This window comes from Scyliorhinus torazame, chromosome 1, assembly GCF_047496885.1.
Source record: "Scyliorhinus torazame isolate Kashiwa2021f chromosome 1, sScyTor2.1, whole genome shotgun sequence".
Taxonomy (NCBI): Eukaryota; Metazoa; Chordata; class Chondrichthyes; order Carcharhiniformes; family Scyliorhinidae; genus Scyliorhinus; species Scyliorhinus torazame.
The window spans coordinates 110,328,261-110,354,518 of NC_092707.1; the positions used below are offsets into that span (position 1 = coordinate 110,328,261).

A 26,258-nucleotide genomic window follows, 5' to 3' on the forward strand; every position below is an offset into this window, starting at 1 on the left:
GGATATCTCAATGGAAGACTATATAATGGAATTTGGCAGACTATATAAAAGGCTGCAGAAACACAATCTGGAATTTCCACAGTCTGTGTTGGTCTTTAAATTACTTGACTGTGCTAGAGTGAGCAACATGGATAGGCTCCTGGTTTTGACAGGAGTTCAGTTTACTGATAAGGATACCTTATTCGAACAGAGGACAAAAGCTTTACAAAAGTTTCTGGGGAAACATTCCATTCCGATGGCTCTGATGATCCAAATAGGTCAGCCTGCAATAAGGCAGAATATGGAAGATACACTAGTAACAGGATGGCGAAATCGTATGGCTACGAACAGGGCTCAAGACAATAGACGGAGACCGAGACCGAGACAAGGAAATTATGAAGACAGAAACCCAGTTAGAACCTACAATAGGAAGATGAACCCCAGAAATGCATGGGGTATGATAAATCGATGTTTTCGATGTGACTCTCAATACCATTATGCTTTCAACTGTCCAACTCGTTATGATAGAGTGTTTGAAGCGACACATGACACGGAAGAGTCAGAAGAGGAAAAAGATAGTGACCAGAAAGAAGACATTGTCCTATTGACAAGCAGTTTTACGCCGGTAATGAGGGTGTTGGTTGCAGATCCTTCAACTGTGCTGTATTGGACAGTGGCTGCACATCTACTGTGTGTGGAATTTACTGGTTAAAATATTACCTGGACTCTTTGAATGCTGAAAATCGCAACAAGGTTAAGGAATTTGAAAGTTCCACAAGTTTCAGGTTTGGGGATGATAATACTCTGAAGTCGCTGAAAAGAGTGGTGATCCCTTGCAATATTGCCGGAGTGAATCATTTCATTAGCACGGATGTTGTATCAAGTGAGATACCTTTGCTTCTGAGCAGACCATCGATGAAGAAAGCACACATGAAACTGGATATGGAACAGGATAAGGCAACAGTTTTTGGAAAGATGGTGGAATTACAATTTACACAGTCGGGACACTATAGTATTCCATTACTGACAAATAATTTTTCAAGTAGAGTGGTTAAGGATGTGTTAATGGCAGTTGAAAATGGGACTTTAGCTGATAAAAAGCTTGTGATATTAAAACTGCCTTGGCAATTTGCACATCCGTCTCCTCGGAGAGTGAAAAATTTATTAAAGGATGCAGGGGTAAGGGATGACGACTATACTAGACTGATAGAACAGGTTAGTGACCGCTGTGAAGTTTGAAGGAAGTACAGAAGGACACCAGCACGACCGATAGTAACCCTACCTTTGGCCAGGGATTTTAACAACATTGTGGCCATTGACCTTAAGATCTGAGATAAAGCCAATAAAAATATATTTATTTTGCATTTTGTAAATTTAGCAACCAGATGTAGTCAATCAACGATTGTACGAAGTAAAGAAAAGAGAGTAATTCTGGATCAAGTCGTGGAAAAATGGATAGGGACAGGAATGGATCCACCGGTAAAATTCCTTACGGACAATGGGGGAGAATTTGCCAATGATGAGTTTAGGGATATGTGTGAAAACATGAATATCAGAGTTATGAATACGGCTACAGAAAGCCCATTTAGTAATGGTGCCTGTGAAAGAAATCATGCTGTCATCGATGACATGCTTCGGAAAATTTTGGCAGATCGACCAAATTGCAGGCTAAATTCAGCTTTAGCATGGGCAGCACATGCAAAGAATTTATTGCAGATGGTTGGGGGCTATAGTCCTTATCAATTAGTGTTTGGTAGAAATCCTAAAATTCCGTCCATTTTGGATGACCAGCATCCAGCTTGGGAGGGGACTACAATTAGCTCTGGTTTTGCTGAACATTTAAATGCATTACATAGCAGTAGAAAAGCTTTTTAGAAGCAGAAGTCTCTGAAAGAATTCGCTGAGCTTTAAGACATAACGTACGGCCATCAGATGCCGTTTTTCAGTAAGGAGGCATGGTATACTATAAGAGAGACAATTCTAATGAATGGAAAGGCCCAGGGAAGATCATAGGCATAGATGGCAAAACAATTATTTTGCAACATGGTAATCAAACTGTTAGGATACATTCATCAAGGATAATGGGTACAGATTACAAATTTTCAAATTTAGACAGAGCAGCCAGAGATGATGAGGAACCAGAGTCATCTGGTACGCATGTGTTACAGAACTATGAGGAGCAATTAACTGATATAGACAGGGTTTCTGTGGGGGAACACAACACTTCTGGTGAATTAGAACAGGCCAATCTTCCGAAAGGACAACTGCCAAAAGTTGGTACAAAAGTGACATACTTGCCTGAAGGGTCTAGTCAATGGAAGGATGTAACTGTTATTAGTAGAGCAGGGAAGGCCACTGGAAAGTATAAACATTGGTTGAATGTACAGCATTCAGGGGAAGGATTGGGAAAACAAAGTTCAAAAATGGAGGGCACAGAAACGCAGTGCCAGTTCAGATAGTACATCGGATAGTGAACAGGTCAGCAGGAAAAGGTCGAGAACTATTGAAAGGACATCCCACAGCAGAAGGGAAAGATCAAGCAGTAGCAGTACAGAACGAGATACCAGGCGGGAGAGGGGACGTAGTTTATCAAGATCTCGGAACATGTGTAAGACTACGAGTACTAATAGGAGTAGAAGCCCACATGCCCGTGAGATTTTGGTGGCTTCAAATAAATTAGATGAAAAAATTGTTAAAGAAGCTAAACAGCAAGAATTGCATAGTTGGAGTGAATCTGGGGTATACACGGAAGTACCGGATAGGGGACAAAGAGCTCTATCCCACAGATGGATTTGCAATGAAAAGGTTCTTCCGGATGGAATTTATAAGGCAAAGGCCAGGCTCGTGGCAAGGGGATTTGAAGAAAACTTAGAAGATCAGGATTTAAGGGTAGATTCACCGACAGCAGAAAAGGTTATTTTAAAGATCTTCTTGGCTCCATTAGCCACAAAGGCATGGGAATGCAAATCTATAGATATAAAAGCTGCCTTTTTGCAGGGGCATCAGCTCCAGAGAGGCATTTTTCTCCGTCCTCCTAAAGAAGCAGTTAACACAGAAGGGGTACTCTGGAAGTTGAACAAATGTGTATATGGATTAAATGATGCATCTAGAGTCTGGTATTTTTCGGTAAGGTCAGTTTTGTTAAAGTTAGGCTGTTGCCAGTTCAAAGCAGATCCTGCAATGTTTTACTGGCACTGTAAAGGAAATCTTTCTGGCATTTTTATGATGCATGTCGATGATTTTTTGTGGGGTGGGACTAGAGATTTTGAAGCTATTGTAATCTCTGGTTTGAGGAAAGAATTCAGGGTTGGAAGTCAGGCTTCCGGTGCATTTAAATATATTGGACTGGAAATTGGACAGACTAAATTAGGGGCAACTTTACGTCAGCAATCTTATTTGGAAAGCATCACCCCAATATCAATTAGTCGTGGCCAAGTTTCACAAAAAGACGCAATGGTTTCAAAGATGGAAAAAGAGCAACTGCAAAGTTTAATTGGGCAACTGAACTGGTTAGGTAGACAGACTAGACCGGACGTGAGTTTTGATGTCTTAGAGTTGAGTACAAAAATGAATGATCCCAAAGTGGAAGACATAATAAGAGCAAATAAAGTGTTGGCCAAACTAAAAATGCAGGAGTGTGTTTTGAAGTTCCCGGTTTTAGGTGACCTTAAGCACTTGAAACTCATAGTTTATAGTGATGCGTCCTACGCAAATTTATGTGATGGGGTTTCAAGCGCAGGAGGTTTTATAATTTTCCTTTTGGGGAACAATGGTAAACGTTGCCCGCTTGTATGGGAAACAAAGAAAATAAGGAGTGGTAAAAAAGCACTTTGGCTGCTGAGACGTTAAGCCTTGTAGAGGCGGTGGATATGGCCTTTTATATAAGTATGATACTGACAGAAATTTTGGGATAAGGGGATTTGGGTCATATATCTATTGACTGTCACATTGACAATAAATCCCTGTGGGAAAATGTGCACTCTACAAAATGTGTCAATGAAAAGAGGTTACGAATAAACATCGCAAGTTTGAAGCAGATGTTGGACAGAGGGGAAATAACAAAAATTAAATGGGCGACAGGAGCTATCAACTGTCAAACTGTTTTACGAAAAGAGGGGCGAGTTCACAGAAACTTTTAGATATTGTTAATGAAGGGCGCTTGTTTCTGTGACTGTTTTTTTTTCTTTCTCGTCCAAACAAAAAAAAGGGGGGGGAAATCATGGGTGTGTTTTTGAGTTTCTTGAAATTTTGTTTTCACCTAATTATTTTTTTTCTCCAAGGGGAGACTGTTAAGTAATGGGTTAAGAGACATTGCAATTAGTTGTCTCATTTATGTTAAGTATCCATTAATTGACACATATGTAAAAGGGCTTCAGGTGGCCTCTGTCAGGTGGTGTTGTTAAGAGTTTTGTGCAGAACTGTGGAAGTGAAATAAATGGTTTGGTGAAAAGGAACAAGAACATTGGACTCTTCATATAACAGCAACTAAAACGGCTAACATGGAGGAGCTGTTGACGGTGATGGGGTTGGAGGGGAGGGTCACTTTGACGATCTATGGGAGGATACTGGAGGAGGACACGGTGTCGCTGAAGTGGGTGTTCAGGTCAAGTAGGAAGGGGAGCGGGTGGGTGGGGGGGGCAGAGAGGTGCTGGAGGAGGGGCTGTGGTGTGCTGTGTTGCAGAGGGTGAATGCCTTAACCTTGTGTGCAAGACTAGGGTTAATACAATTAAAGGTGGTGCACAGGGTGCACCTAACGAGATCAAGGATGACCCAGTTATTTGAGGGGATGGAGTGCACTTGCAAGCGGCGTGGGAAGAGCCCGGCCAACCACATGTTCTGGTCCTGCCCAAAGTTGGAGAAGTTTTGGGGCTCTTTCTTCAGCATCATGTCGACGATCTTGCAAACGGACTCGGAGCCCAGTCCCTTGGGGACCATATTTGGAGTGCCAGAGCTTCAGAAGGGGGCCTTCGGCTGGCTGGTTGCCCGAAGGCAGATTCTGATGGGACGGAGGTCAGCTTCTCCAGCCTGTGCCTCGGCATGGTTGGGGGACTTGATGGAGTTTCTGTACCTTGAGAATGCTTTGCTTTGAGCGGGGCTATTGAGGGACTTTATAAGAGGTGGCATCACTTTTTTCTTTACTTTAAGGAGCTGATCACCGTCAGCTGTTGGGGGATTACTTTTTTTAGTCCTCCCCGTGTATCGGTTGAAGTCTGAGGGGTGTTCTGTTATCTTTCTTAGTTTGTGTTCACTGTTTTATGTTTAAAATGTTAAAATATTAAAAATATTTTTAAAATTAAAAAAATACAAGGGGGATGTGTCGAAGAATGTTTTAACAGTATAATGACCTGGAACTTGCTGCTTACAAGAGTGGTGGATGTGGAGATGACGAATGATTGTAAAAAGAAATTGCACAATCACACAAGGGCTTCAGGGATAGAGTGGGCAATGGGGCTGAATGGATTGCTCTACAGAGAGCTGGCACAACAAGATGGGCCCAAAGGCCTCCCTCTGTGCCATTATTATTCCATGACTCTACTCCTGATAATTTCAAGTTTGTTGCACATCAAAAAATAATTAAATTAGCAAGTATTTGAAATAATTAACTTAATTGTGTGTACACTTCAGTCCAAATCATCTTGTTTATCTAGTCACTGAAGAAATGTAAAACTGTCAAATAGAGGATATGATGTAACTTTTCAATAGTGGCAAGGAAAAACATTTGGAGCAATTATATCTAGTCATTAAATGAAGTTAGCAATGTGAGCTATAGGTTTACTTATGCTTGCGGTTTGACAAAGAAACTCACCTCGCCTTTCTTTACAGTCATAGACTGTCGCCTGGGAGTGATCTCTTCATTAATGCTGGACAGGAAGTTCTGTGAAATACGTAGAGCATCTTGCAGCAAAGGATGATCTGGGTGACTGGCCGGTGTGTGTTTTAACAAATCCTACAGGAACATGAAATATCAGTTACATTGCAGCTAGGAACAGAATCAAAAGGCAGTATTCTGCTCACACATAAGCTAATCCATTGAGACCCAAGATAGATCTCGCTAAATTACCATGAGAATATTTCAAGGCACCTCATTTATATTCATTGTCAGCACTGGATCAATGCCACAAAACGGGGTCTAAATAGCGCAAGACATGAGTGCCAAAAAAGAGACGAGGGTTGACAAGAGGCCAGAGTAAGAGAAATTGAAAATTCGAATGAAGGATGCTATAAAAGAAAGAGCAAGGCCATAAAAGGATTTAAACACAAGGATAAGAATTTTAAATCTGAGGTACTGGAGTAACAAAGAGCCAATTAGGTCAACAAGGTCAGTGGTGGGCAGCACGGTGGTGCAGTTGTTGGCACTGCTGCCTCACAGCACCGAGGTCCCAGGTTCAATCCCGGCTCTGGGTCACTGTCCGTGTGGCGTTTGCACATTCTCTCCATGTTTGCATGGGTTTCGCCCCCCCGCCCCCCACAACCCAATGATGAGCAAGCTAGGTGGATTGTCCACACACAATTGCCCCTTAATTGTCTCTGTAATGAATTGGGTACACTAAATTTAAAAAAAAACAAGGGTAGTGGTGATGTGTAAGTGGGACTTAATGCAGGATCGGATACTGGCAGCAGTATCTCCAGATTATCTCAAGTTTAATGAGGGTAGAGCATGGGAAGCTGGCTGAGAGATAATAGGGGTAATCAAATCTGGAGGTACAAAATGCACCAATGAGGGTTTCAACATCAAAAGGACCAATGTAGAGACAGAGAATGACAGAGGTAAAGTAAGGCCCCAATGAAGGGGAGAGTATGAGATTGGAAGCTCAGCCTGGGATCGAAAAAGGTGCCAAGAGGGCTAGAAAACAAGAGCGGGAATGTACTTCTGAGGCGTATAAGGCTCTGGTCAGAATGCACTTGGAGTATTGTGAGCAGTTTTGGACCCCGTATCCGAGGAAGGATGTGCTGGCCTTGGCAAGGGTCCAGAGGAGGTTCACAAGAATGATCCCTGGAATGAAGAGCTTGTCATATGAGGAGTGGTTGAGGAATCTGGGTCTGTACTCATTGGAGTTTAGAAGGATGAGGGAGGACCTTATTGAAATTTACAGGATACTGAGAGGCCTAGATAGAGTGGACATGGAGAGCATGTTTCCACTAGCAGGCAAAACTAGAACCCGAGGTTACAGCCTGAAGGGACGATCCTTTAAAATTGAGATGAGCAGGAATTTCTTCAGTCAGAGGGTGGTGAATCTGTGGAACTCTGCAATAAAAGGCTATGGAGGCCAAATCATTAAGTGTCTTTAAGACAGAGATAGATAGGCCGATTAATAAGGGGATCAGGGGTTATGGGGAGAAAGCAGGAGAATGGGGATGAGAAACATATCATGATTGGCTGAGCAGACTCGGTGGGCCGAAAGGCCTAATTCTGCTTCTATGACTTATGGTTGGAAAGATTTTGTTCAACCTGAAACAGTGGGATGAGGACAAAGATGGTGACAGGAGCCAAAGATGATAGCCATGGTCTTCCCAATGTTTCACTCCAGGAAACTGCATGTCATCTAAGACTGAATGTTGTAAAAACAGTTTGACAACACAGAGATACTGGAGGGGTAAAGACAGATGGTGAAGAAATAAAGCATGTGGAAATTGATCCATCTGTAGATGGTGTCAACAAGTTACAGCACATAGATGAGGAAGACGAGGCCAGGGATAGATCCTTGGCGACTTGGTACGCAACTGTGCAGAGACAGGAAGAGCAGATAATTCTGCTGATGCTCTTGCTGAGATTGAATCGGTACTTAGGTTTTGATTTCTGTATTTCTATTTTTAAAAAATATATTTAGAGTACCCTATCATTTTTTTTTTCAATTAATGGGCAATTTAGCGTGGCCAATCCACCTAACCTGCATATCTTTGGATTGTGGGGGTGAAACCCACGCAGACACTGGGAGAATGTGCAAACTCCACACAGACAGTGACCCGGGGCCGGGATCGAACCCGAGTCCTCAGCGCTGATTTCTGTATTTCTAGTCAGAATTTTTGTTTTTTGATAAACGTTTTATTGAAGTATTTCTTTGGCATTTCAACAGCAACAAAATCAACAATATACATAACAAGGAAAATATAAACATAGTGCAAATTCCACCTCCCTCTCCCACAGGTCTTGCCATTACTTACCCCCCTAACCTAACCCCCCCTTTCTGCTGACGATTAGTTCTCTGCGAGGAAGTCGACGAATGGTTGCCTCCTCCGGGCAAACCCCAGCAGAGACCCTCTCATGGCGAACTTAATTTTCTCCAGGCAGAGGAAGCCTGCCATGTCTGAAAGCCAGGTCTCTGAATTTGGGGGCTTTGAGTCCCTCCATGCCAGCAATATGCGCCTCCGGGCTACCAGGGAAGCAAAGGCCAGAACATCCGCCTCTCTCTCCTCCTGGATTCCCGGGTCCGGCGATACCCCCAAAATTGCCACCTCCGGACCCATTGCCACCTTCATATTTAATACCGTGGACATGGTGTCGGCAAACCCCTGCCAAAATCCCCTCAGTTTTGGGCATGCCCAGAACATGTGGACATGGTTCACTGGCCCCCCCCCCCTGCATGCTGGTCCTCCACCCCAAAGAATTTGCTCATCCGGGCCACTGTCATGTGAGCCCGGTGAACAAACTTAAATTGGATCATGCTGAGCCTGGCACATGTTGCGGTAGTATTGACCCTTCCTAATGCGTCCGCCCAGAGGCTCTCCTCAATCTCTCCCCCCCACCCCCCAGCTCCTCCTCCCACTTTCGCTTCAGCTCCTCGGTTTGTGTTTCCTCCGAACCCATAAGCTCTCTATATATGTCCGAGACGCTCCCCTCCCCTATCCATCCTCTCGAGACCACCCTATCCTGAATCCCCCTTAGTGGCAGGAGTGGGAAGGTTGGTTCCTGCTTCTGAAAAAAGTCCGTACCTGTAAATGTCGAATTCATTTCCCCCTGCCAATTCAAACTTCTCCTCCAGCACCCTCATATTCTGGAAGCTTCCTTCCAAGAAAAGTCCCCCATCCTCTCAATCCCGGCTCTCCGCCAAATGCAAAACCCCCGTCCATCCTCCCCGGGGCAAACCAATGGTTATCGCAGATTGGGGACCACACAGATGCTCCCTCTGCTCCCACATGTCTCCTCCACTGCCCCCAGACTCTCAGTGCCGCCACCACCACTGGACTGGTGGAGTACCATGCCGGTGGGAACGGCAGGGGCGCCGTCACCAATGCATCCAAACTTGTGCCCTTACAAGAAGCCGCCTCCATGCGCACCCACACCGGCTCACCCCCCACCAGTCACCTCCTAACCATGGCTATATTAGCCGCCCAGTAGTAATTGCTGAAATGCGGCAGCGCCAGCCCTCCATCCCCCCCCCCGACTCCGCTCGAGCATTGCCCTCTTCACCCACAGAGGCTTGCCCCCCCCACACAAAGCCCACGATAATCTTATTGATCTGCTTAAATAAGACCGCGGGATGAAGATGGGGAGGCATTGTAAAACGAATAGGAACCTCGGGAGGACCGTCATTTTTACTGACAGCACCCTACCCGCCAGAGACAACGGGAACACATCCCATCTCTGGAAATCCTCCTTCATCTGGTCCACCAGCCGGGCCAAGTTCAATTTATGTAGCCTGTCTCAATCCCTCGCCACCTGGATACCCAAGTACCTCAAACTGTCTCCTACCACTCTAAATGGCAGTTCCCCCAGTCGCCTCTCCTGACCTCTCGCCTGAACCACAAGCAACTCGCTCTTCCACATATTAAGCTTGTACCCCGAAACCCGGTCGAATTCCCCTAAGATTCCCATAATCTCCCCCATCACCTCCTTTGGGTCTGAGACATACAACAGAAGTCATCTCCATACTGACCTGCAGCAGGTCCACCCAGTGCAGAGCATGGTCCGAGATCATAATTGCCCAATACTCCGTGTCTACCACCCCCACCAACAGGGCCCTGCCCACAACAAAGAAATCTATCCGGGAATACACCTTGTGTACGTGGGAGAAAAAAGAAAATCCCTTGGCCCTCGGCTGCCTAAATCTCCATGGATCCCCCCCCCCATCTGCTCCATGAACCCAACAGCGTATATGTTGACCAACACTACCTTCATACCCTGCAGCTTGCCACTAACCATGATATATCGACCTCCCACATGAGACCATCCTCCCCACTCAAATGCCACCCGCTTGTTAATCAGAATTGCAGCCCCTCTCGTCTTTGAAACACACCCTTTCCTCAACCTGACCTGATCCACTACTTTAAGATGTGTCTCCTGCAGCATCACCACGCCCACCTTCAGTCTCCTCAGGTGCGCAAACACACGTGCTCCCTTTACCGGCCCATTTAGCCCCCGTACATTCCAGGTGACCAGCCTAGTTGGGGGGGCAAAGTGCCCCCCCCCACCCCCACCCCCACCCCCCCCCCACCCCCCACCCCCCCCCCCCCCCCCACCCCCCACCCCCCACCCCCCCACCCCCCACCCCCCCGCCGGCCAGCCATCCCCTTTCTTGGTCCCGCCTCTAGCCCATGCGCCGCACCTCCTCCGGCCCGCCCCACTGCGGCCCCCACCTCCGACCCCCTCAGTGACTGTCCATCAAAGTCCCTCCCACGTCAGCCGAACCCATCCCTCCCCCCAACAACACTAAACTAAATCCCAACCCAGCTAATAAACTGAGCATATACACCACACCACACCCCACCCCCCACACTGTGCTTCTGTGAGCTAGCTCACCCAGCTAGCTTACCCAGCTAGCTTGGTGACCCCCACCTCTGACGCCAAGAAATCTCCAACTCATTGTTCCCTTGCTCCCCATCCCCCGCTCCTGTAAATAAATTCCCTCATCCAACAATCCCCAAACAAACACCCCGCAGCAAGAAAACACAAAAAACAAAAGCACCACCCACCAAAACCGAGACAGGCAGGTCTCCATCCCACAAAAGTGCACATCAGTAAAAACACACAAGGTAAAACACAAAAGGAACATTGCCAACATCTACCCAGAAAAAGAATCAAAAATGAAACGGAAAATTGGCTCCCCCCCCCCCCCCCCCACCCCTTTCCTTTGCCTCTAAACAGAGCTCCAAAAAAGACTGACACAAAACAATACGAGAAGTCTTAGTCAATTTCAAAAACAAATAAAACCCCCACCAGAGAAAAATAGAAAAGGAAAAAGGGCCCAATACAGGCCAATATATTGTCACAGAGTCCAAAATATCTCAAACTCCCACCAGTCCTTTTCTTTTTGCAAAGTCCAGTGGCTCATCGGGCGACTCAAAATAATGATGTTGGTCTTCATGCGTAACCCACAGATGCGCCGATAGAGCAGACCAAACTTCACCTGCTTCTTAAAGAAAAATGCCTTGACTTGGTTGATGCCTGCCTTCTTCCTCGCCACCTCCATGCTCAGGTCCTGGTACATCCGCAGGATGCTGTTATCCCACTTGCAACTCCGCGTGCGCTTGGCCTACAGAAGAATACAGTCCTTGTCCAGGAACCTGTGGAATCTCACTACCATTGCCCTCGGAGGGTCCCCCGCCCGCGGCTTCCTGGCAAGCTCTCGGTACACCCTTTCCACCTCCAGCTGTCGCGGGAATGCCCCCTCCTGCAGCAGCTTTTCGAACAAACCTGCCACGTATGATCCAGCATCTGCTCCCTCAGCTCTCTCAGGGAGCCTGACAATTCTTAGGTTCGGCCGGCGGGACCGGTTCTCAAGGTCTTCCACCTTCTCCACAAGCATTTTCTGTTGCCCCCGAAGCATCCCCACCTCCAGCTCCACTGCTGTTTGGTGCTCCTCTTGTTCCAACAGCGCCTTCTCCACCTTCTGAATCGCCCGGTCCTGGGCGTCCATTCTGCTCTCTAGGTGATCAATTGATTCTTTGATCGGGTCCAGGCATTCCCGCTTCTGCCTGGCGAAGCCATCCTGAATGGCCTGCATCACTGGGTCCATTGGTTGCTGTGCTGCCACCCCAGAGGTCCGTCCCTCGGTCATACTGTCTCCCGTTGCAGCCTCAACACAGCTCGCTACTGGCTTCTTGTTTCTGCCCTTTCGCACACTTCTGATCCTTTTTCCATAAACCAATGCAAGGAAACAGTGCCCAGTTGCCTCAACCTACAAATTATTCCGTTTAGAACCGGAAAAAAGTCCGGGGGAAAGATCCAAAAGTCCAACCAGAGCGGCAGCCGCCAAATGTGCGACTTACTCCTCCATAGCCGCCACCGGAAGCCATCTAGTCAGAATTAGTGGGCAGTGCAAGCAGGGATAATCAGCAAGTTGTTGGAAAAATAATGAATGAAAGCAGGAACATGTCAATAGCATGGGGGTAGAGAGGTTCAGTCATAGTTCTGCTCCTCGTTAATTTTGGCAATATATTTGCATATTCACAAACACATCAATGCTGGTATGAATCAATGCAACTGGCTTCTGTTGATCATTTGAACTGTGACATACACAGAAGCAATATATTAAGCAGTAGCAGCAATATATGCCATCTCACATCTCAATGACTCCGCAAGGGTCTGCAATTTAACATGGGCTAGTTAAATGATACATATTGTACTCCTTTTTGAACATAGAACATCGCAGTACAGGCCCTTTGGCCCTCGATGTTGCGCCGACCTGTGAAACCACTCTAAAGCCCATCTACACTATTCCCTTATCGTCCATATGTCTATCCAATGACCATTTGAATGCCCTTAGTGTTGGCGAGTCCACTACTGTTGCAGGCAGGGCATTCCACACCCTTACTACTCTCTGAGTAAAGAACCTTCCTCTGACATCTGTCCTATATCTATCTCCCCTCAATTTAAAGCTATGTCCCCTCGTGCTAGACATCACCATCCGAGGAAAAAGGCTTGCACTGTCCACTATATCCAATCCTCTGATCATCTTGTATGCCTCAATTAAGTCGCCTCTTAACCTTCTTCTCTCTAACGAAAACAGCCTCAAGTCCCTCAGCCTTTCCTCATAAGATTTTCCCTCTATACCAGGCAACATTCTGGTAAATCTCCTCTGCACCCTTTCCAAAGCTTCCACATCCTTCCTATAATGCGGCGACCTGAATTCCATGCAATACTCCAAATGCAGCCGCACCAGAGTTTTGTAGAGCTGCAACATGACCTCATGGCTCCGAAGCTCAATCCCTCTACCAATAAAAGCTAACACACCGTACGCCTTCTTAACAACCCTCTCAACCTGGGTGGCAACTTTCAGGGATCTATGTACATGGACACGGAGATCTCTCTGCTCATCCACACTGCCAAGAATCTTACCATTACCCCGTGTACTCTGTCTTCCTGTTATTCCTTCCAAAATGAATCACCTCACACTTTTCTGCATTAAACTCCATTTGCCACCTCTCAGCCCAGCACTGCAGCTTAGCTATGTCCCTCTGTAACTTGTAACATCCTTCCGCACTGTCCACAACTCCACCGACTTTAGTGTCATCTGCAAATTTACTCACCCATCCTTCTACGCCCTCCTCCAGGTCATTTATAAAAATGACAAACAGCAGTGGCCCCAAAACAGATCCTGGTGGTACACCACTAGTAACTGGACTCCAGGCTAAACATTTCCCATCAACCACCACCCTTTGTCTTCTTCCAGCTAGCCAATTTCTGATCCAAACTGCTAAATCACCCTGAATCCCATGCCTCCGTACTTTCTGCAATAGCCTACTATAGGGAACCTTATCAAACGCTTTACTGAAATCCATATACACCACATCCACTGCTTTACCCTCGTCCACCTGTTTGGTCACCTTCTCAAAGAACTCCATAAGGTTTATGAGGCACGACCTACCCTTCACAAAACCGTGTTGACTATCTCTAATCAAATTATTCCTTTCCAGATGATTATACATCCTATCTCTTATAAACCTTTCCAAGATTTTGCCCACAACAGAAGTAAGGCTCACTGGTCTGTAGTTACCGGGGTTGTCTCTACTCCCCTTCTTGAACAAGGGGACAACATTTGCTATCCTCCAGTCTTCTGGCACTATTCCTGTAGACAAAGATGACTTAAAGATCAAAGTAAAAGGCTCAGCAATCTCCTCCCTAGCTTCCCAGAGAATCCTAGGATAAATCCCATCCGGCCCAGGGGACTTATCTATTTTCACACTTTCCAGAATTGCTAACACCTCCTCCTTATGAACCTCAAGCCCTTCTAGTCTAGTAGCCTGAATCTCAGTATTCTGCTCGACAACATTGTCTTTTTCCTGTGTGAATACTGATGAAAAATATTCATTTAGCACCTCTCCTATCTCCTCGGACTCCAAGCACAACTTCCCACTACTGTCCTTGACTGGTCCTACTCTTAACCTAGTCATTCGTTTATTCCTGATATATCTATAGAAAGCTTTAGGGTTATCCTTGATCCTACCTGCCAAAGACTTCTCATGTCCCGTCCTGGCTCTTCTTAGCTCTCTCTTTAGGTCCTTCCTAGCTAACTTGTAACTCTCGAGCGCCCTAACTGAACCTTCATGTCTCATCTTTACATAAGCCTCCTTCTTCCTCTTGACAAGTGTATCGACTGCTTTAGTAAACCACGGTTTCCTCGCTCGACCACTTCCTCCCTGCCTGACAGGTACATACTTATCAAGGACACGCAGTAGCTGTTCCTTGAACAAGCTCCACATTTCCATTGCGCCCATTCCCTGCAGTTTTCCTCTCCATCCGATGCATCCTAAGTCTTGCCTCATCGCATAATAATTGCCTTTCCCCCAGATATAACTCTTGCCCTGCGGTATATACCTATCCCTTTCCATCACTAAAGTAAACGTAATCGAATTGTGGTCACTATCACCAAAGTGCTCACCTACCTCCAAATCTAACACCTGTCCTGGTTCATTACCCAGTACCAAATCCAATATGGCCACGCCTCTCGTTGGCCTATCTACATACTGTGTCAGGAAACCCTCCTGCACACATTGGACAAAAATGGACCCATCTAAAGTACTCGAACTATAGCGTTTCCAGTCAATATTTGGAAAGTTAAAGTCCCCCATAACAACTACCCTGTTACTTTTGCTCCTAACCAGAATCATCTTTGCAATCCTTTCCTCTACTTCTCTGGAACTTTTCAGAGGCCTATAGAAAACCCCTAACAGGGTGACCTCGCCTTTCCTGTTTCTAACCTCAGCCCATACTACCTCAGTGGACGAGTCCTCATCAAACGGTATTGACAAAAGAGACGTAGAGCGGATGGTGCCTCTTATGGGACAATGTAGAACAGGCAGTGATAATGTTGGGATAAGAGGTAGAAAATGTAAGAGGAGAAATTACTTCTCTCGAAGAGTCGTGAAACTGTGCAATTCACTACCCCAGAGTGCAATGAATGCCGGTACATTGAGTAAATTTAAGGAGCAGAGAGACAGATTTTTAATGAGCTTAGGGTTGAAGGGTTATGGAGAACGGGCAAGAAATGAAGTTGAGGCTGAGATATCAGCCATGATCATATTTAATGGGGGAGCGAGCTCGAGGGGCTGAATTGCCTACTCCTGCTCCTAGTTCTTATGTAATGGAATGCTGGTCTTTATATCTAGAGGACTAGAATATATATGCTTCAGCTATACAAAGCCCTGGTTAGACCGCACCTGGAAGACTGTGAGCTGTTCTGGGCACGACACCCAAGATCTTAAGAATGTTAGAATAGGTTTACCACATTGATGCCAGATCTTCTGGGTTAAATTACAAGGAGAGATTATACAAACTAGGGTTGTATTCTCTGGAATTTAGACGGCGAAGGGGTGATTTAATTGAAGTTGTCAAGATATGAAGAGGAGCAGATGGGGTAGAAAGAGAGAAACTGTTTCTGCTGTTTGGGAGAATTTGGTACGCGGAGAAAGACTCTAAAAATTAGAAGCAGACCTTTCAGGAGTGAAATTAGGAAACACTTCTACACACAAAGGGTGGTGGAATCAGAACTCTCTTTCATAAATGGCAATTGATGCTGGATCAATTATTAATTTTAAATCTGAGACTGATTGATTTTTGTGAATTTACTAGCAAAACGTGCCAGTGTATTATTTCTCACTATCTGCCTAACTCCATGAACAGTTACGGTGCCTGATCATTACGCATACCATATATTTGTCCAAAATTATTTCTGTTCATAGCTGTACTCATTCTCTAATGGCTATCACTAACTGGAAATAACATGAAGTAATGACATAGATTGACATATGAGCAAATTATTGTCAGAACTGCTTTACTTACATGGAGAACAAGAGTGCTCCGGGTTACACGGTCAACAGGCTTATATAAAAGAGCTGGAGAAAGATTGAACAACAGTGAATTAAGCAAGATACTCAAAACAGGCACACTTAAGAAAAAATAAACAAACTTCAAATACAATTACTCAGATCTATTTTACTTAATACTTCTAGTTTTTATCAGTACTTGGTTCTCCAAATTCACCCCTCCTGTAACTGGAATACCATTTCATAGCCATTGATATCCTCGGATCCACAGTGATTATTTTCCTACCTGACTCATTTCTGTAGCTTACTATTTGAGGGTTAGAAGATTTGAGGGAATCAAAATAACTGGTTTTCAGAACGCTTCAAATAACAAAATTACATTTTAATAATCATTAAAGTTGATTTTCCACTTGTTTTCCTTAACAACAAAAAAAATTGGAATGCCCTACCTTCTAGAGAGTTCTTTGTGTTTTTATCTTTTAGGTCTTTGGTACTCCTGACCTTTAAATTCTGAAAAATAAGGATATGCTTTTAACAGTTAAATGGAAGAGCATTAGAAGATGGGAAGAGAATTGATGTGAGAAAGAAAAATGGCAACCAGAACTGGAAAAGTGAACAACAATGCACGAGAAGTTTAAATAAAAAACAGAATACAATTTAAAATTATAAGTGGATTTCTTACGCCATTGTTCACAAAGATACACTTCCAAAAACCATCATAGAATACTTACTTTTTGTGGAGAACTCATATCCAACCTGCAGCAGGTAACACATATACTACATACGAACCAGGCAATGATAATCTTGAAGAAGAGAAAGCACTGCCCTCTCCTCTAAGCATTCATAGGCACCACCATTGCCAGCTTTGTGCCCATTAACATCTTAGGGGCCAACCATGACAAGAAGCTGAGTAGGACCATATCAACACAGTATTTACAACTACTGTACAGAATTGGGTAGCCATTTGGGAATCTGGTGCAGAGGGAAAAGGATAGAGCAATTCTTTCCTCTTGTAGTGGTTTGTGCAACAGGTTAATATTTAATTTCATCTATCTACAACGTAAACTAGATTTACTAAGTAAAACACAGAAAAAGCTTAGTTGATTGAATGCATATACCAACTACATAAATAAATAAAAGAGGCTTGTACTGGGACCGCAGTGCAGGTGCTGAATCCAAATGCAGCATGTCAATAGCAATGCGATCTTCGGCACCCAGATCTGCAGTGTCTATAATACAGGGTTTTTGAGCCGGAGTTAAAGGTGCAGAAATTGTGGGGCCATCAAGTTAACCTGGACGCTTAGAGACTGTCACATCCCTTAGGTGAGGGTGGTACAGGTCTAGTTCGTGACCAAGGGTGAGAGGAGGTGACTGTGATGCTGTCCACATTTTCTGATTGAGCAGTGATTTCATTTGGTGGGTAGAGTCTAACAAACATACAACGCTTCTACTTTTGCTTACCGATCCCCACAATCCCTGGCCTTGCTTACAGGCCCAGATCCCAGTCGCTCCATGGCCTCAATAACTGGTCTTCTGATGATGGGAGGAGGGGAGTGGGGTGTTGTGGACAGACGGGGGTGGGGGTGAAGAAGCAGCAATCTAATTGGAGAGGGTGGGAGCCAGCATGGGGGCGGGTGGTGGAGGGAGTCAGCAGCCGATGGGACCAATCCTGGTTCAATAAGGAATGTCGGAGAGCATGCCAAGAACAGCACCAAGCAGACCGAGCACTGAGGTGCCAACCTGGTGAAGCTGCAACACAGAGTTATATGCATTCTAAAAAGTAGTAACGCATGCCATAAACTGAGCTAAGCAATCCTCTAACCAATGGATCAGGTTAAAGCTCTGAAAACCTGACCAAAAATGTTATTAGTCCAGCATATAAACACAGTTGTTACAAGAACAGATTAGAGGCTGGGAATTCTGTGACAAGTAATTCAAAGCATGGCACCGTCTATAAAGTACAAGTCTTCAGCTCCAAAAACACTCAAGGAGCTCACCACCATTCATGACAAAGCAGCCCACTTGATTAGCACCCCAGCTATTACCTTAAATAGTCACTCCCTCCATAACTGGTACATGATGGCAGCAGTCTGTATCATCTACAGAATGCACTGCTGCAATTTACCAAGGCTACTTTGACATCACCTTCTACCCTGCAATATCTACCACTGAGTTTTAGTGAGAGCACATTGTGTGCAGCTTCGCTCTCCATATTTAAGCAAGGATATGCTTATATTGGAGGCATTACAGCAAAGGTTCACTAGGTTGGTTCCTGGGATGACAAGGTTGTTCTATGATGGGAGACTGAATAAATGGGGTCTTTGAGGGCAGTTAATCTTGAAATTCTCTACCCCAGAGGGTTGTGGATGCGCTGTCATTGAATATACTTTAGGCTCAGATAGACAGGTGTTTCGTCTCAGGGAATCAGGTGATACGAGGAACAGACAAAATCAGCAGTGAGCATACGGAGTTGCAGTGCAGGCACGATGGGCTTTATGATCGTCTTCTGCTCCTGTTTCTTACGTTCTTAGAAGGATGTGGGCAGCAGATGCATGGAATCACTACAACTTTCAAGTTCCCCTTCGAGTTACACATCATCGCATTAGTTTTAGATTGCTCTACTCTAACTTATACATACACGAGGCGCGATCGAACGGCCACGCTGTGCCTGAAAAGCAACGCGCTATACAACGTAGCCGATAGAAGATCGGAGACCACGCTCTACCCGGCTTGCAATGCCTCGCGAGTTCTAAAGCAATCTCATGAGACGTTGTGATATGAATCCTGCCCATTGAGGGTGGGATCATGTTTTGGCAAATTTGAATATTAAAGTGAGACAGCTAGTCTCACTCTAAGATCGAGTTCCCTGAGGCACCCGAGGCATTGGGATTTATCCCCTTCACCTCAGAGACTTCTGGTGAGTGCTGTTCAGCACTGGTTTTCACTAATGCGGTCCAGACGGAACGGCACTCGTGGGTGTCTCCCAGGGGATCATAGGCCCCCAGGTGCATGCCCTTTGGGCAGGGTGGTACCCTGGCACTGCTGGTGCCACTCAGGCAGGGGGGGGAAAGAGAAGAACCCCTGATAGTGAGTTGGGGCTTGAGGGGGGGGGGGGGGGGGGGGGGGGGGGGGTCGGTGGTCGCATTGGGGGCTCCAGAGATTGGGATCTCTTGCTACGCTGAGGCGTTCTGCTGTGAGCGCTGTGAAATACTAAACAAACTCACTATGGGGATTTGTTCCCATTTCATTACATTGCGCCCGTGGTATCTCACTTTGAGTTAGATACTTCTTCCTCTCAGTCATCCTCTCTTCTCTCAACAGCACTGTCTCAAGTTCATACATCATGCACTCCTTACCAACTTTTTAATGTACTTGAATGGCCATTATTTCAATTAACATTTGTCGAATGAATAGTTGACAATAATACCTCTGATATTTCCGAAAACTGTGTGTTGGCTTGACAGCACTTCTCTGCTGTCTCTACAGCGACTTCATAATTATCTACGAATGCTCTGTACACCCCAAGCTGGCTGGCCTGGAAAATATACACAATAAGTGAACACATAAGTCGGTCACAATTTTAAAAAGTTCTATTTGCCAGTTAGAATGAAAGAATGCGCACTTATTTAGGATATCTCAAAGCACTTCATAGTCAATGAATTTCTGAAATAAAAACAGAAAATTCCAGAAATACTCAGCAGGTCAGACAGAATCTGGGGGAGAGAGAAACAGAGTTAACTTTTCAAGCTGATGACTGTTCATAGGTAGAAGATCCCATTTTGTCTCAATTTCTGTTTTTTAAATAACTTTTTTGATAAGCTCACGAAATATAGTGCATATAATATATAACGGCTTTCCACAAGTGTCACACTTAGAGTCACAGAGGTTCACAGCATGAAAACAGGTCCTTTGGCCCAACTTGTCTATACGTCCAGTTTTTACCAAGCTAGTCCCAATTGCCCGCATTTGGCCCATAACCCGCTATGCCCAGCTTTCCCATATAACTGTCTAAATGATTTTTAAAAGACGAAATAGGACCAGGGAGCCCCTCATACTCACCTGCTTCTCATCGGATGTGGCTTCCTCTGTCATCTCACTCCCTCGCCCCATTCCCCCACCCCAATCACCATGCTCCACCCTCCCAGGGTCTGAACAAAGAACAAAGAAATGTACAGCACAGGAACAGGCCCTTCGGCCCTCCAACCCCGTGCCGACCATGCTGCCCGACTAAACTACAATCTTCAACACTTCCTGGGTCCGTATCCCTCTATTCCCATCCTATTTATGTATTTGTCAAGATGCCCCTTAAATGTCACTATCGTCCCTGCTTCCACTACCTCCTCCGGTAGCGAGTTCCAGGCACACACTACCCTCTGTGTAAAACACTTGCCTTGTACATCTACTCTAAACCTTGCCCCTCGCACCTTAAACCTATGCCCCGTAGTAATAGACCCCTCTACCCCGGGGAAAAGCCTCTTGACTATCCACTCTGTCCATGCCCCTCATAATTTTGTAGACCTCTATCAGGTCGCCCCTCAACCTCCTTCGTTCCAGTGAGAACAAACCGAGTTTATTCAACCGCTCCTCATAGCTAATGCCCTCCATACCAGGCAACATTCTGGTAAATCTCTTCTGCACCCTCTCTAAAGCCTCCACATCCTTCTGGTAGTGTGGCGACCAGAATTGAACACCATACTCCAAGTGTGGCCTAACTAAGGTCCTATACAGCTGTAACATGACTTGCCAATTCTTATGCTCAATGCCCCGGCCAATGAAGGCAAGCATGCCGTATGCCTTCTTGACTACCATCTCCACCTGTGTTGCCCCTTTCAGTGACCTGTGGACCTGTACTCCTAGATCTCTCTGACTTTCAATACTCTTGAGGGTTCTACCATTCACTGTATATTCCCTACCTGCATTAGACCTTCCAAAATGCATAACCTCGCATTTGTCCGGCTTAAACTCCAGCTGCCATCTCTCCGCCCAAGTCTCCAAACAATCTAAATCCTGCTGTATCCTCTGACAGTCCTCATCGCTACCCGCAATTCCACCAACCTTTGTGTCGTCTGCAAACTTACTAATCAGACCAGTTACATTTTCCTCCAAATCATTTATATATACGACAAACAGCAAAGGTTCCAGCACTGATCCCTGTGGAACACAACTGGTCACAGCCCACCAATTAGAAAAGCATCCTTCCATAGCTACTCTCTGCCTTCTATGACCTAGCCAGTTCTGTTTCCACCTTGCCAGCTCACCCCTGATCCCGTGTGTCTTCTTTTGTACTAGTCTACCATGAGGGCCCTTGTCAAAGGCCTTACTGAAGTCCATATAGACAACATCCACTGCCCTACCTGCATCAATCATCTTTGTGACCTCCTCGAAAAACTCTATCAAGTTAGTGAGACACGACCTCCCCTTCACAAAACCATGCTGCCTCTCACTAATACGTCCATTTGCTTCCAAATGGGAGTAGATCCTGTGTCGAAGAATTCTCTCCAGTAATTTCCCTACCACTGAAGTAAGGCTCACCGGCCTGTAGTTCCCTGGATTATCCTTGCTACCCTTCTTAAACAGAGGAACAACATTGGCTATTCTCCAGTCCTCCGGGACATCACCTGAAGACAGTGAGGATCCAAAGATTTCTGTCAAGGCCTCAGCAATTTCCTCTCCAGCCTCCTTCAGGATTCTGGGGTAGATCCCATCAGGCCCTGGGGACTTATCTACCTTAATATTTTTTAAGAGATCCAACACCTCGTCTTTTTGGATCTCAATGTGACCCAGGCTATTTACACACCCTTCTCCAGACTCAACATCAACCAATTCCTTCTCTTTGGTGAATACTGATGCAAAGTATTCATTTAGTACCTCGCCCATTTCCTCTGGCTCCACACATAGATTCCCTTGCCTATCCTTCAGTGGGCCAACCCTTTCCCTGGCTACCCTCTTGCTTTTTATGTACGTGTAAAAAGCCTTGGGATTTTCTTTAACCCTATTTGCCAATGACTTTTCATGACCCCTTCTAGCCCTCCTGACTTCTTGCTTAAGTTCCTTCCTACTTTCCTTATATTCCACACAGGCTTTGTCTGTTCCCAGCCTTTTAGCCTTGACAAATGCCTCCTTTTTCTTTTTGACGAGGCCTACAGTATCTCTCGTTATCCAATGTTCCCGAAAATTGCCGTATTTATCCTTCTTCCTCACAGGAACATGCCGGTCCTGAATTCCTTTCAACTAACACTTGAAAGCCTCCCACATGTCAGATGTTGATTTGCCCTCAAACATCCACCCCCAATCTATGTTCTTCAGATCCCGCCTAATATTGCTATAACTAGCCTTCCCCCAATTTAGCACATTCATCCTAGGACCACTCTTATCCTTGTCCACCAGCACTTTAAAACTTACTGAATTGTGGTCACTGTTCCCGAAATGCTCCCCTACTGAAACATCTACCACCTGGCCGGGCTCATTCCCCAATACCAGGTCTAGTACCGCCCCTTCCCTCGTTGGACTGTCTACATATTGTTTTAAGAAGCCCCCCTGGATGCTCCTTACAAACTCTGCCCCGTCTAAGCCCCTGGCACTAAGTGAGTCCCAGTCAGTATTGGGGAAGTTGAAGTCTCCCATCACCACAACCCTGTTGTTTTTACTCTTTTCCAAAATCTGTCTACCTATCTGCTCCTCTATCTCCTGCTGGCTGTTGGGAGGCCTGTAGTAAACCCCCAACATTGTGACTGCACCCTTCTTATTCCTGATCTCTACCCATATAGCCTCACTGCCCTCTGAGGTGTCCTCCCGCAGTACAGCTGTGATATTCTCTCTAACCAGTAACGCAACTCCGCCACCCCTTTTACATCCCCCTCTATCCCGCCTGAAACATCTAAATCCTGGAACGTTTAGCTGCCAATCCTGCCCTTCCCTCAACCAGGTCTCTGTAATGGCAACAACTTCATAGTTCCAAGTACTAATCCAAGCTCTAAGTTCATCTGCCTTACCCATAATACCTCTTTCATTAAAACATATGCACTTCAGGCCACCAGACCCGCTGTATTCAGCAACTTCTCCCTGTCTGCTCTGTCTCAGAGCCACACTGTCCCTATTCCCTAGTTCTCCCTCAATGCTCTCACCTTCTGACCTATTGCTCCCGTGCCCACCCCCCTGCCATACTAGTTTAAACCCTCCCGTGTGACACTAGCAAACCTCGCGGCCAGGATATTTATGCCTCTCCGGTTTAGATGCAACCCGTCCTTCTTATATAGGTCACATCTGCCCCGGAAGAGCTCCCAGTGGTCCAGATAACGGAAACCCTCCCTCCTACACCAGCTGGTCAGCCATGTGTTTAGCTGCTCTATCTTCCTATTTCTAGCCTCACTGGCACGTGGCACAGGGAGTAATCCCGAGATTACAACCCTAGAGGTCCTGTCTTTTAACTTTCTGCCTAGCGCCCTGAACTCCTGCTGCAGGACCTCATGCCCCTTCCTGCCTATGTCGTTAGTACCAATATGTACAACGACCTCTGCCTGTTTACCCTCCCCCTTCAGGATGCCCTCTACCCGTTCGGAGACATCCTGGACCCTGGCACCAGGGAGGCAACATACCATCCTGGAGTCTCTTTCACGTCCACAGAAGCGCCCATCTGTGCCCCTGACTATAGAGTCCCCTATTACTATTGCTCTTCTGCGCTTTGATCCTCCCTTCTGAACATCAGAGCCAGCCGTGGTGCCACTGCTCTGGCTGCTGCTGTTTTCCCATGATAGGCTATCCCCCCCGACAGTATCCAAAGGGGTATACCTGTTCGAGAGGGGGACAACCACAGGGGATTCCTACACTGGCTGCCTGCCCTTTCTGGTGGTCACCCATTTCTCTGCCTGCACCTTGGGTGTGACCACATTTATATAACTGCGATCTATGACGCTTTCCGCCACCTGCATGCTCCTAAGTGCATCCAATTGCTGCTCCAACCGAACCATGCGGTCTGTGAGGAGCTCCAGTTGGGTGCACTTTCTGCAGATGAAGCCATCCGGGATGCTGGAAGCCTCCCGGACCTGCCACATCTCACAGTCAGACCACTGCACTCCTCTAATTGACATTGCGTCAATTAATTAGTAAATTAAAATTAAGAGTTAAAAAGTTACTGTTAACTATCTGTTTCCTAGCACTAGATTTCTAATATAAATCTGAAAGCTAAATATAGTACTCTCCGACCTCTGGATTAGATACCCCTCTAAATTATAATTAAGTAATTCTGTTTAATTAGTTACCAATGCTTCATTTTTTAAATTTAGTGTAGATTCCCAACCAGCCACTCAGGTCACAGCCTTTCTGTGATGTCACTTCAGTTTCCCCCCCCCACACACACAATTTGAAAAAGGTATAAAAGTAAAAATGAGTAAAAATCACTTACTTACCTTCTTACCTTCTCAGGGTCTAAGAGATATTCTCAGGTTCTCTCCCTGACAGAGACTGCTCCTCCTCCCCCGAGCGGCTCCCGAAACTAGGCCGCAATCTTTTTAAATCTCCGCTCCGACTCGCAGCCCCCGCGCTTTTTAAATCTCCCGCTCTCTCTCCTCCCGCGCTGTTTTCAATGTACCGGCTCTCTCTCCTCCCGCGCTGTTTTCAATGTCCCGGCTCTCTCTCCTCTCGCGCTGTTTTCAATTTTCATCACTTCTGCATCCTACCCACCATTTTCTGAATGACACCACTTCAGCACCCTACCCAAGGTCAACACCTCCACCCTATCCCCACAACCCAGCAACCCCACCCAATACTAAGGGCAATTTTAGACACTAAGGGCAATTTATCAAGGCTAATCCACCTAAGCTGCACATCTTTGGACTGTGGGAAGAAACCGGAGCACCCGGAGGAAACCCACGCACACACGGGGAGGACGTGCAGAGTCCGCACAGACAGTGACCCAAGCCGGAATCGAACCTGGGACCCTGGAGCTGTGAAGCAATTGTGCAATCCACAAATAGACCGTGCTACCCTTAAGAACAACGTAATCTACACTATATCATTCTACCAATAATCCATGTACATATCCAATAGCTGCTTGAAGGTCCCTAATGTTTCCGACTCAACTACTTCCACAGGCAGTGCATTCCATGCCCCCACTACGCTCTGGGTAAAGAACCTACCTCTGACATCCATCCCTATATCTTCCACCTTTCACCTTAAATTTATGTCCCCTTGTAATGGTTGTTCCACCCGGGGGAAAAGTCTCTGACTGTCTACTCTATCTATTCCCCATATCATCTTATAAACCTCTATCAAGTCGCCCCTCATCCTTCTCTGTTCTAATGAGAAAAGGCCTAGCACCCTCAACCTTTCCTCGTAAGACCTACTCTCCATTCCAGGCAACATCCTGGTAAATCTCCTTTGCACCTTTTCCAAAGCTTCCACATCCTTCCTAAAATGAGGCGACCAGAACTGTACACAGTACTCCAAATGTGGCCTTACCAAAGTTTTGTCCAGCTGCATTATCACCTCACGGCTCTTAAATTCAAACCTTCTGTTAATGAACGCGAGCACACCATAGGCCTTCTTCACAGCTCTATCCACTTGAGTGGATACTTTCAAAGATGTATGAACATAGACCCCAAGATCTCTCTGCTCCTCCACATTGCCAAGAACTCTACCGTTAACCCTGTATTCCGCATTCATATTTGTCCTCCCAAAATGGACAACCTCACAGTTTTCAGGGTTAAACTCCATCTGCCACTTCTCAGCCCAGCTCTGCATCCTATCTATGTCTCTTTGCAGCCGACAACAGCCCTCCTCACTATCCACAACTCCACCAATCTTCGTATCGTCTGCAAATTTACTGACCCACCCTTCAACTCCCTCAGCCCAGTCATTAATGAAAATCACAAACAGCAGAGGACCCAGAACTGATCCCTGCGGTACGCCACTGGTAACTGGGCTCCAGGCTGAATATTTGCCATCCACCACCATTCTCTGACTTCGATCGGTTAGCCAGTTGTTATCCAACTGGCTAAATTTCCCACTATCCCATGCCTCCTTACTTTCTGCATAAGCCTACCACGGGAACCTTATCAAATGCCTCACTAAAATCCACG

The 26,258-nt window shown here is 45.9% G+C and overlaps 1 protein-coding gene across 1 annotated transcript in view; it reads right to left on the reverse strand.

Moving 5' to 3' along the window:
- Window positions 1-26,258, reverse strand: part of LOC140410916 (breakpoint cluster region protein) — a 464,596-nt gene that overhangs the window by 264,263 nt on the left and 174,075 nt on the right. The window contains exons 5-8 of the mRNA XM_072499748.1: window positions 19,610-19,717; window positions 16,632-16,692; window positions 16,199-16,251; window positions 5,786-5,926 (exon numbers count right to left, since the gene is read on the reverse strand). Of these exons, the coding sequence (XP_072355849.1) occupies window positions 5,786-5,926; window positions 16,199-16,251; window positions 16,632-16,692; window positions 19,610-19,717 (363 nt within the window). The remainder of the gene's footprint in view (window positions 1-5,785; window positions 5,927-16,198; window positions 16,252-16,631; window positions 16,693-19,609; window positions 19,718-26,258) is intronic.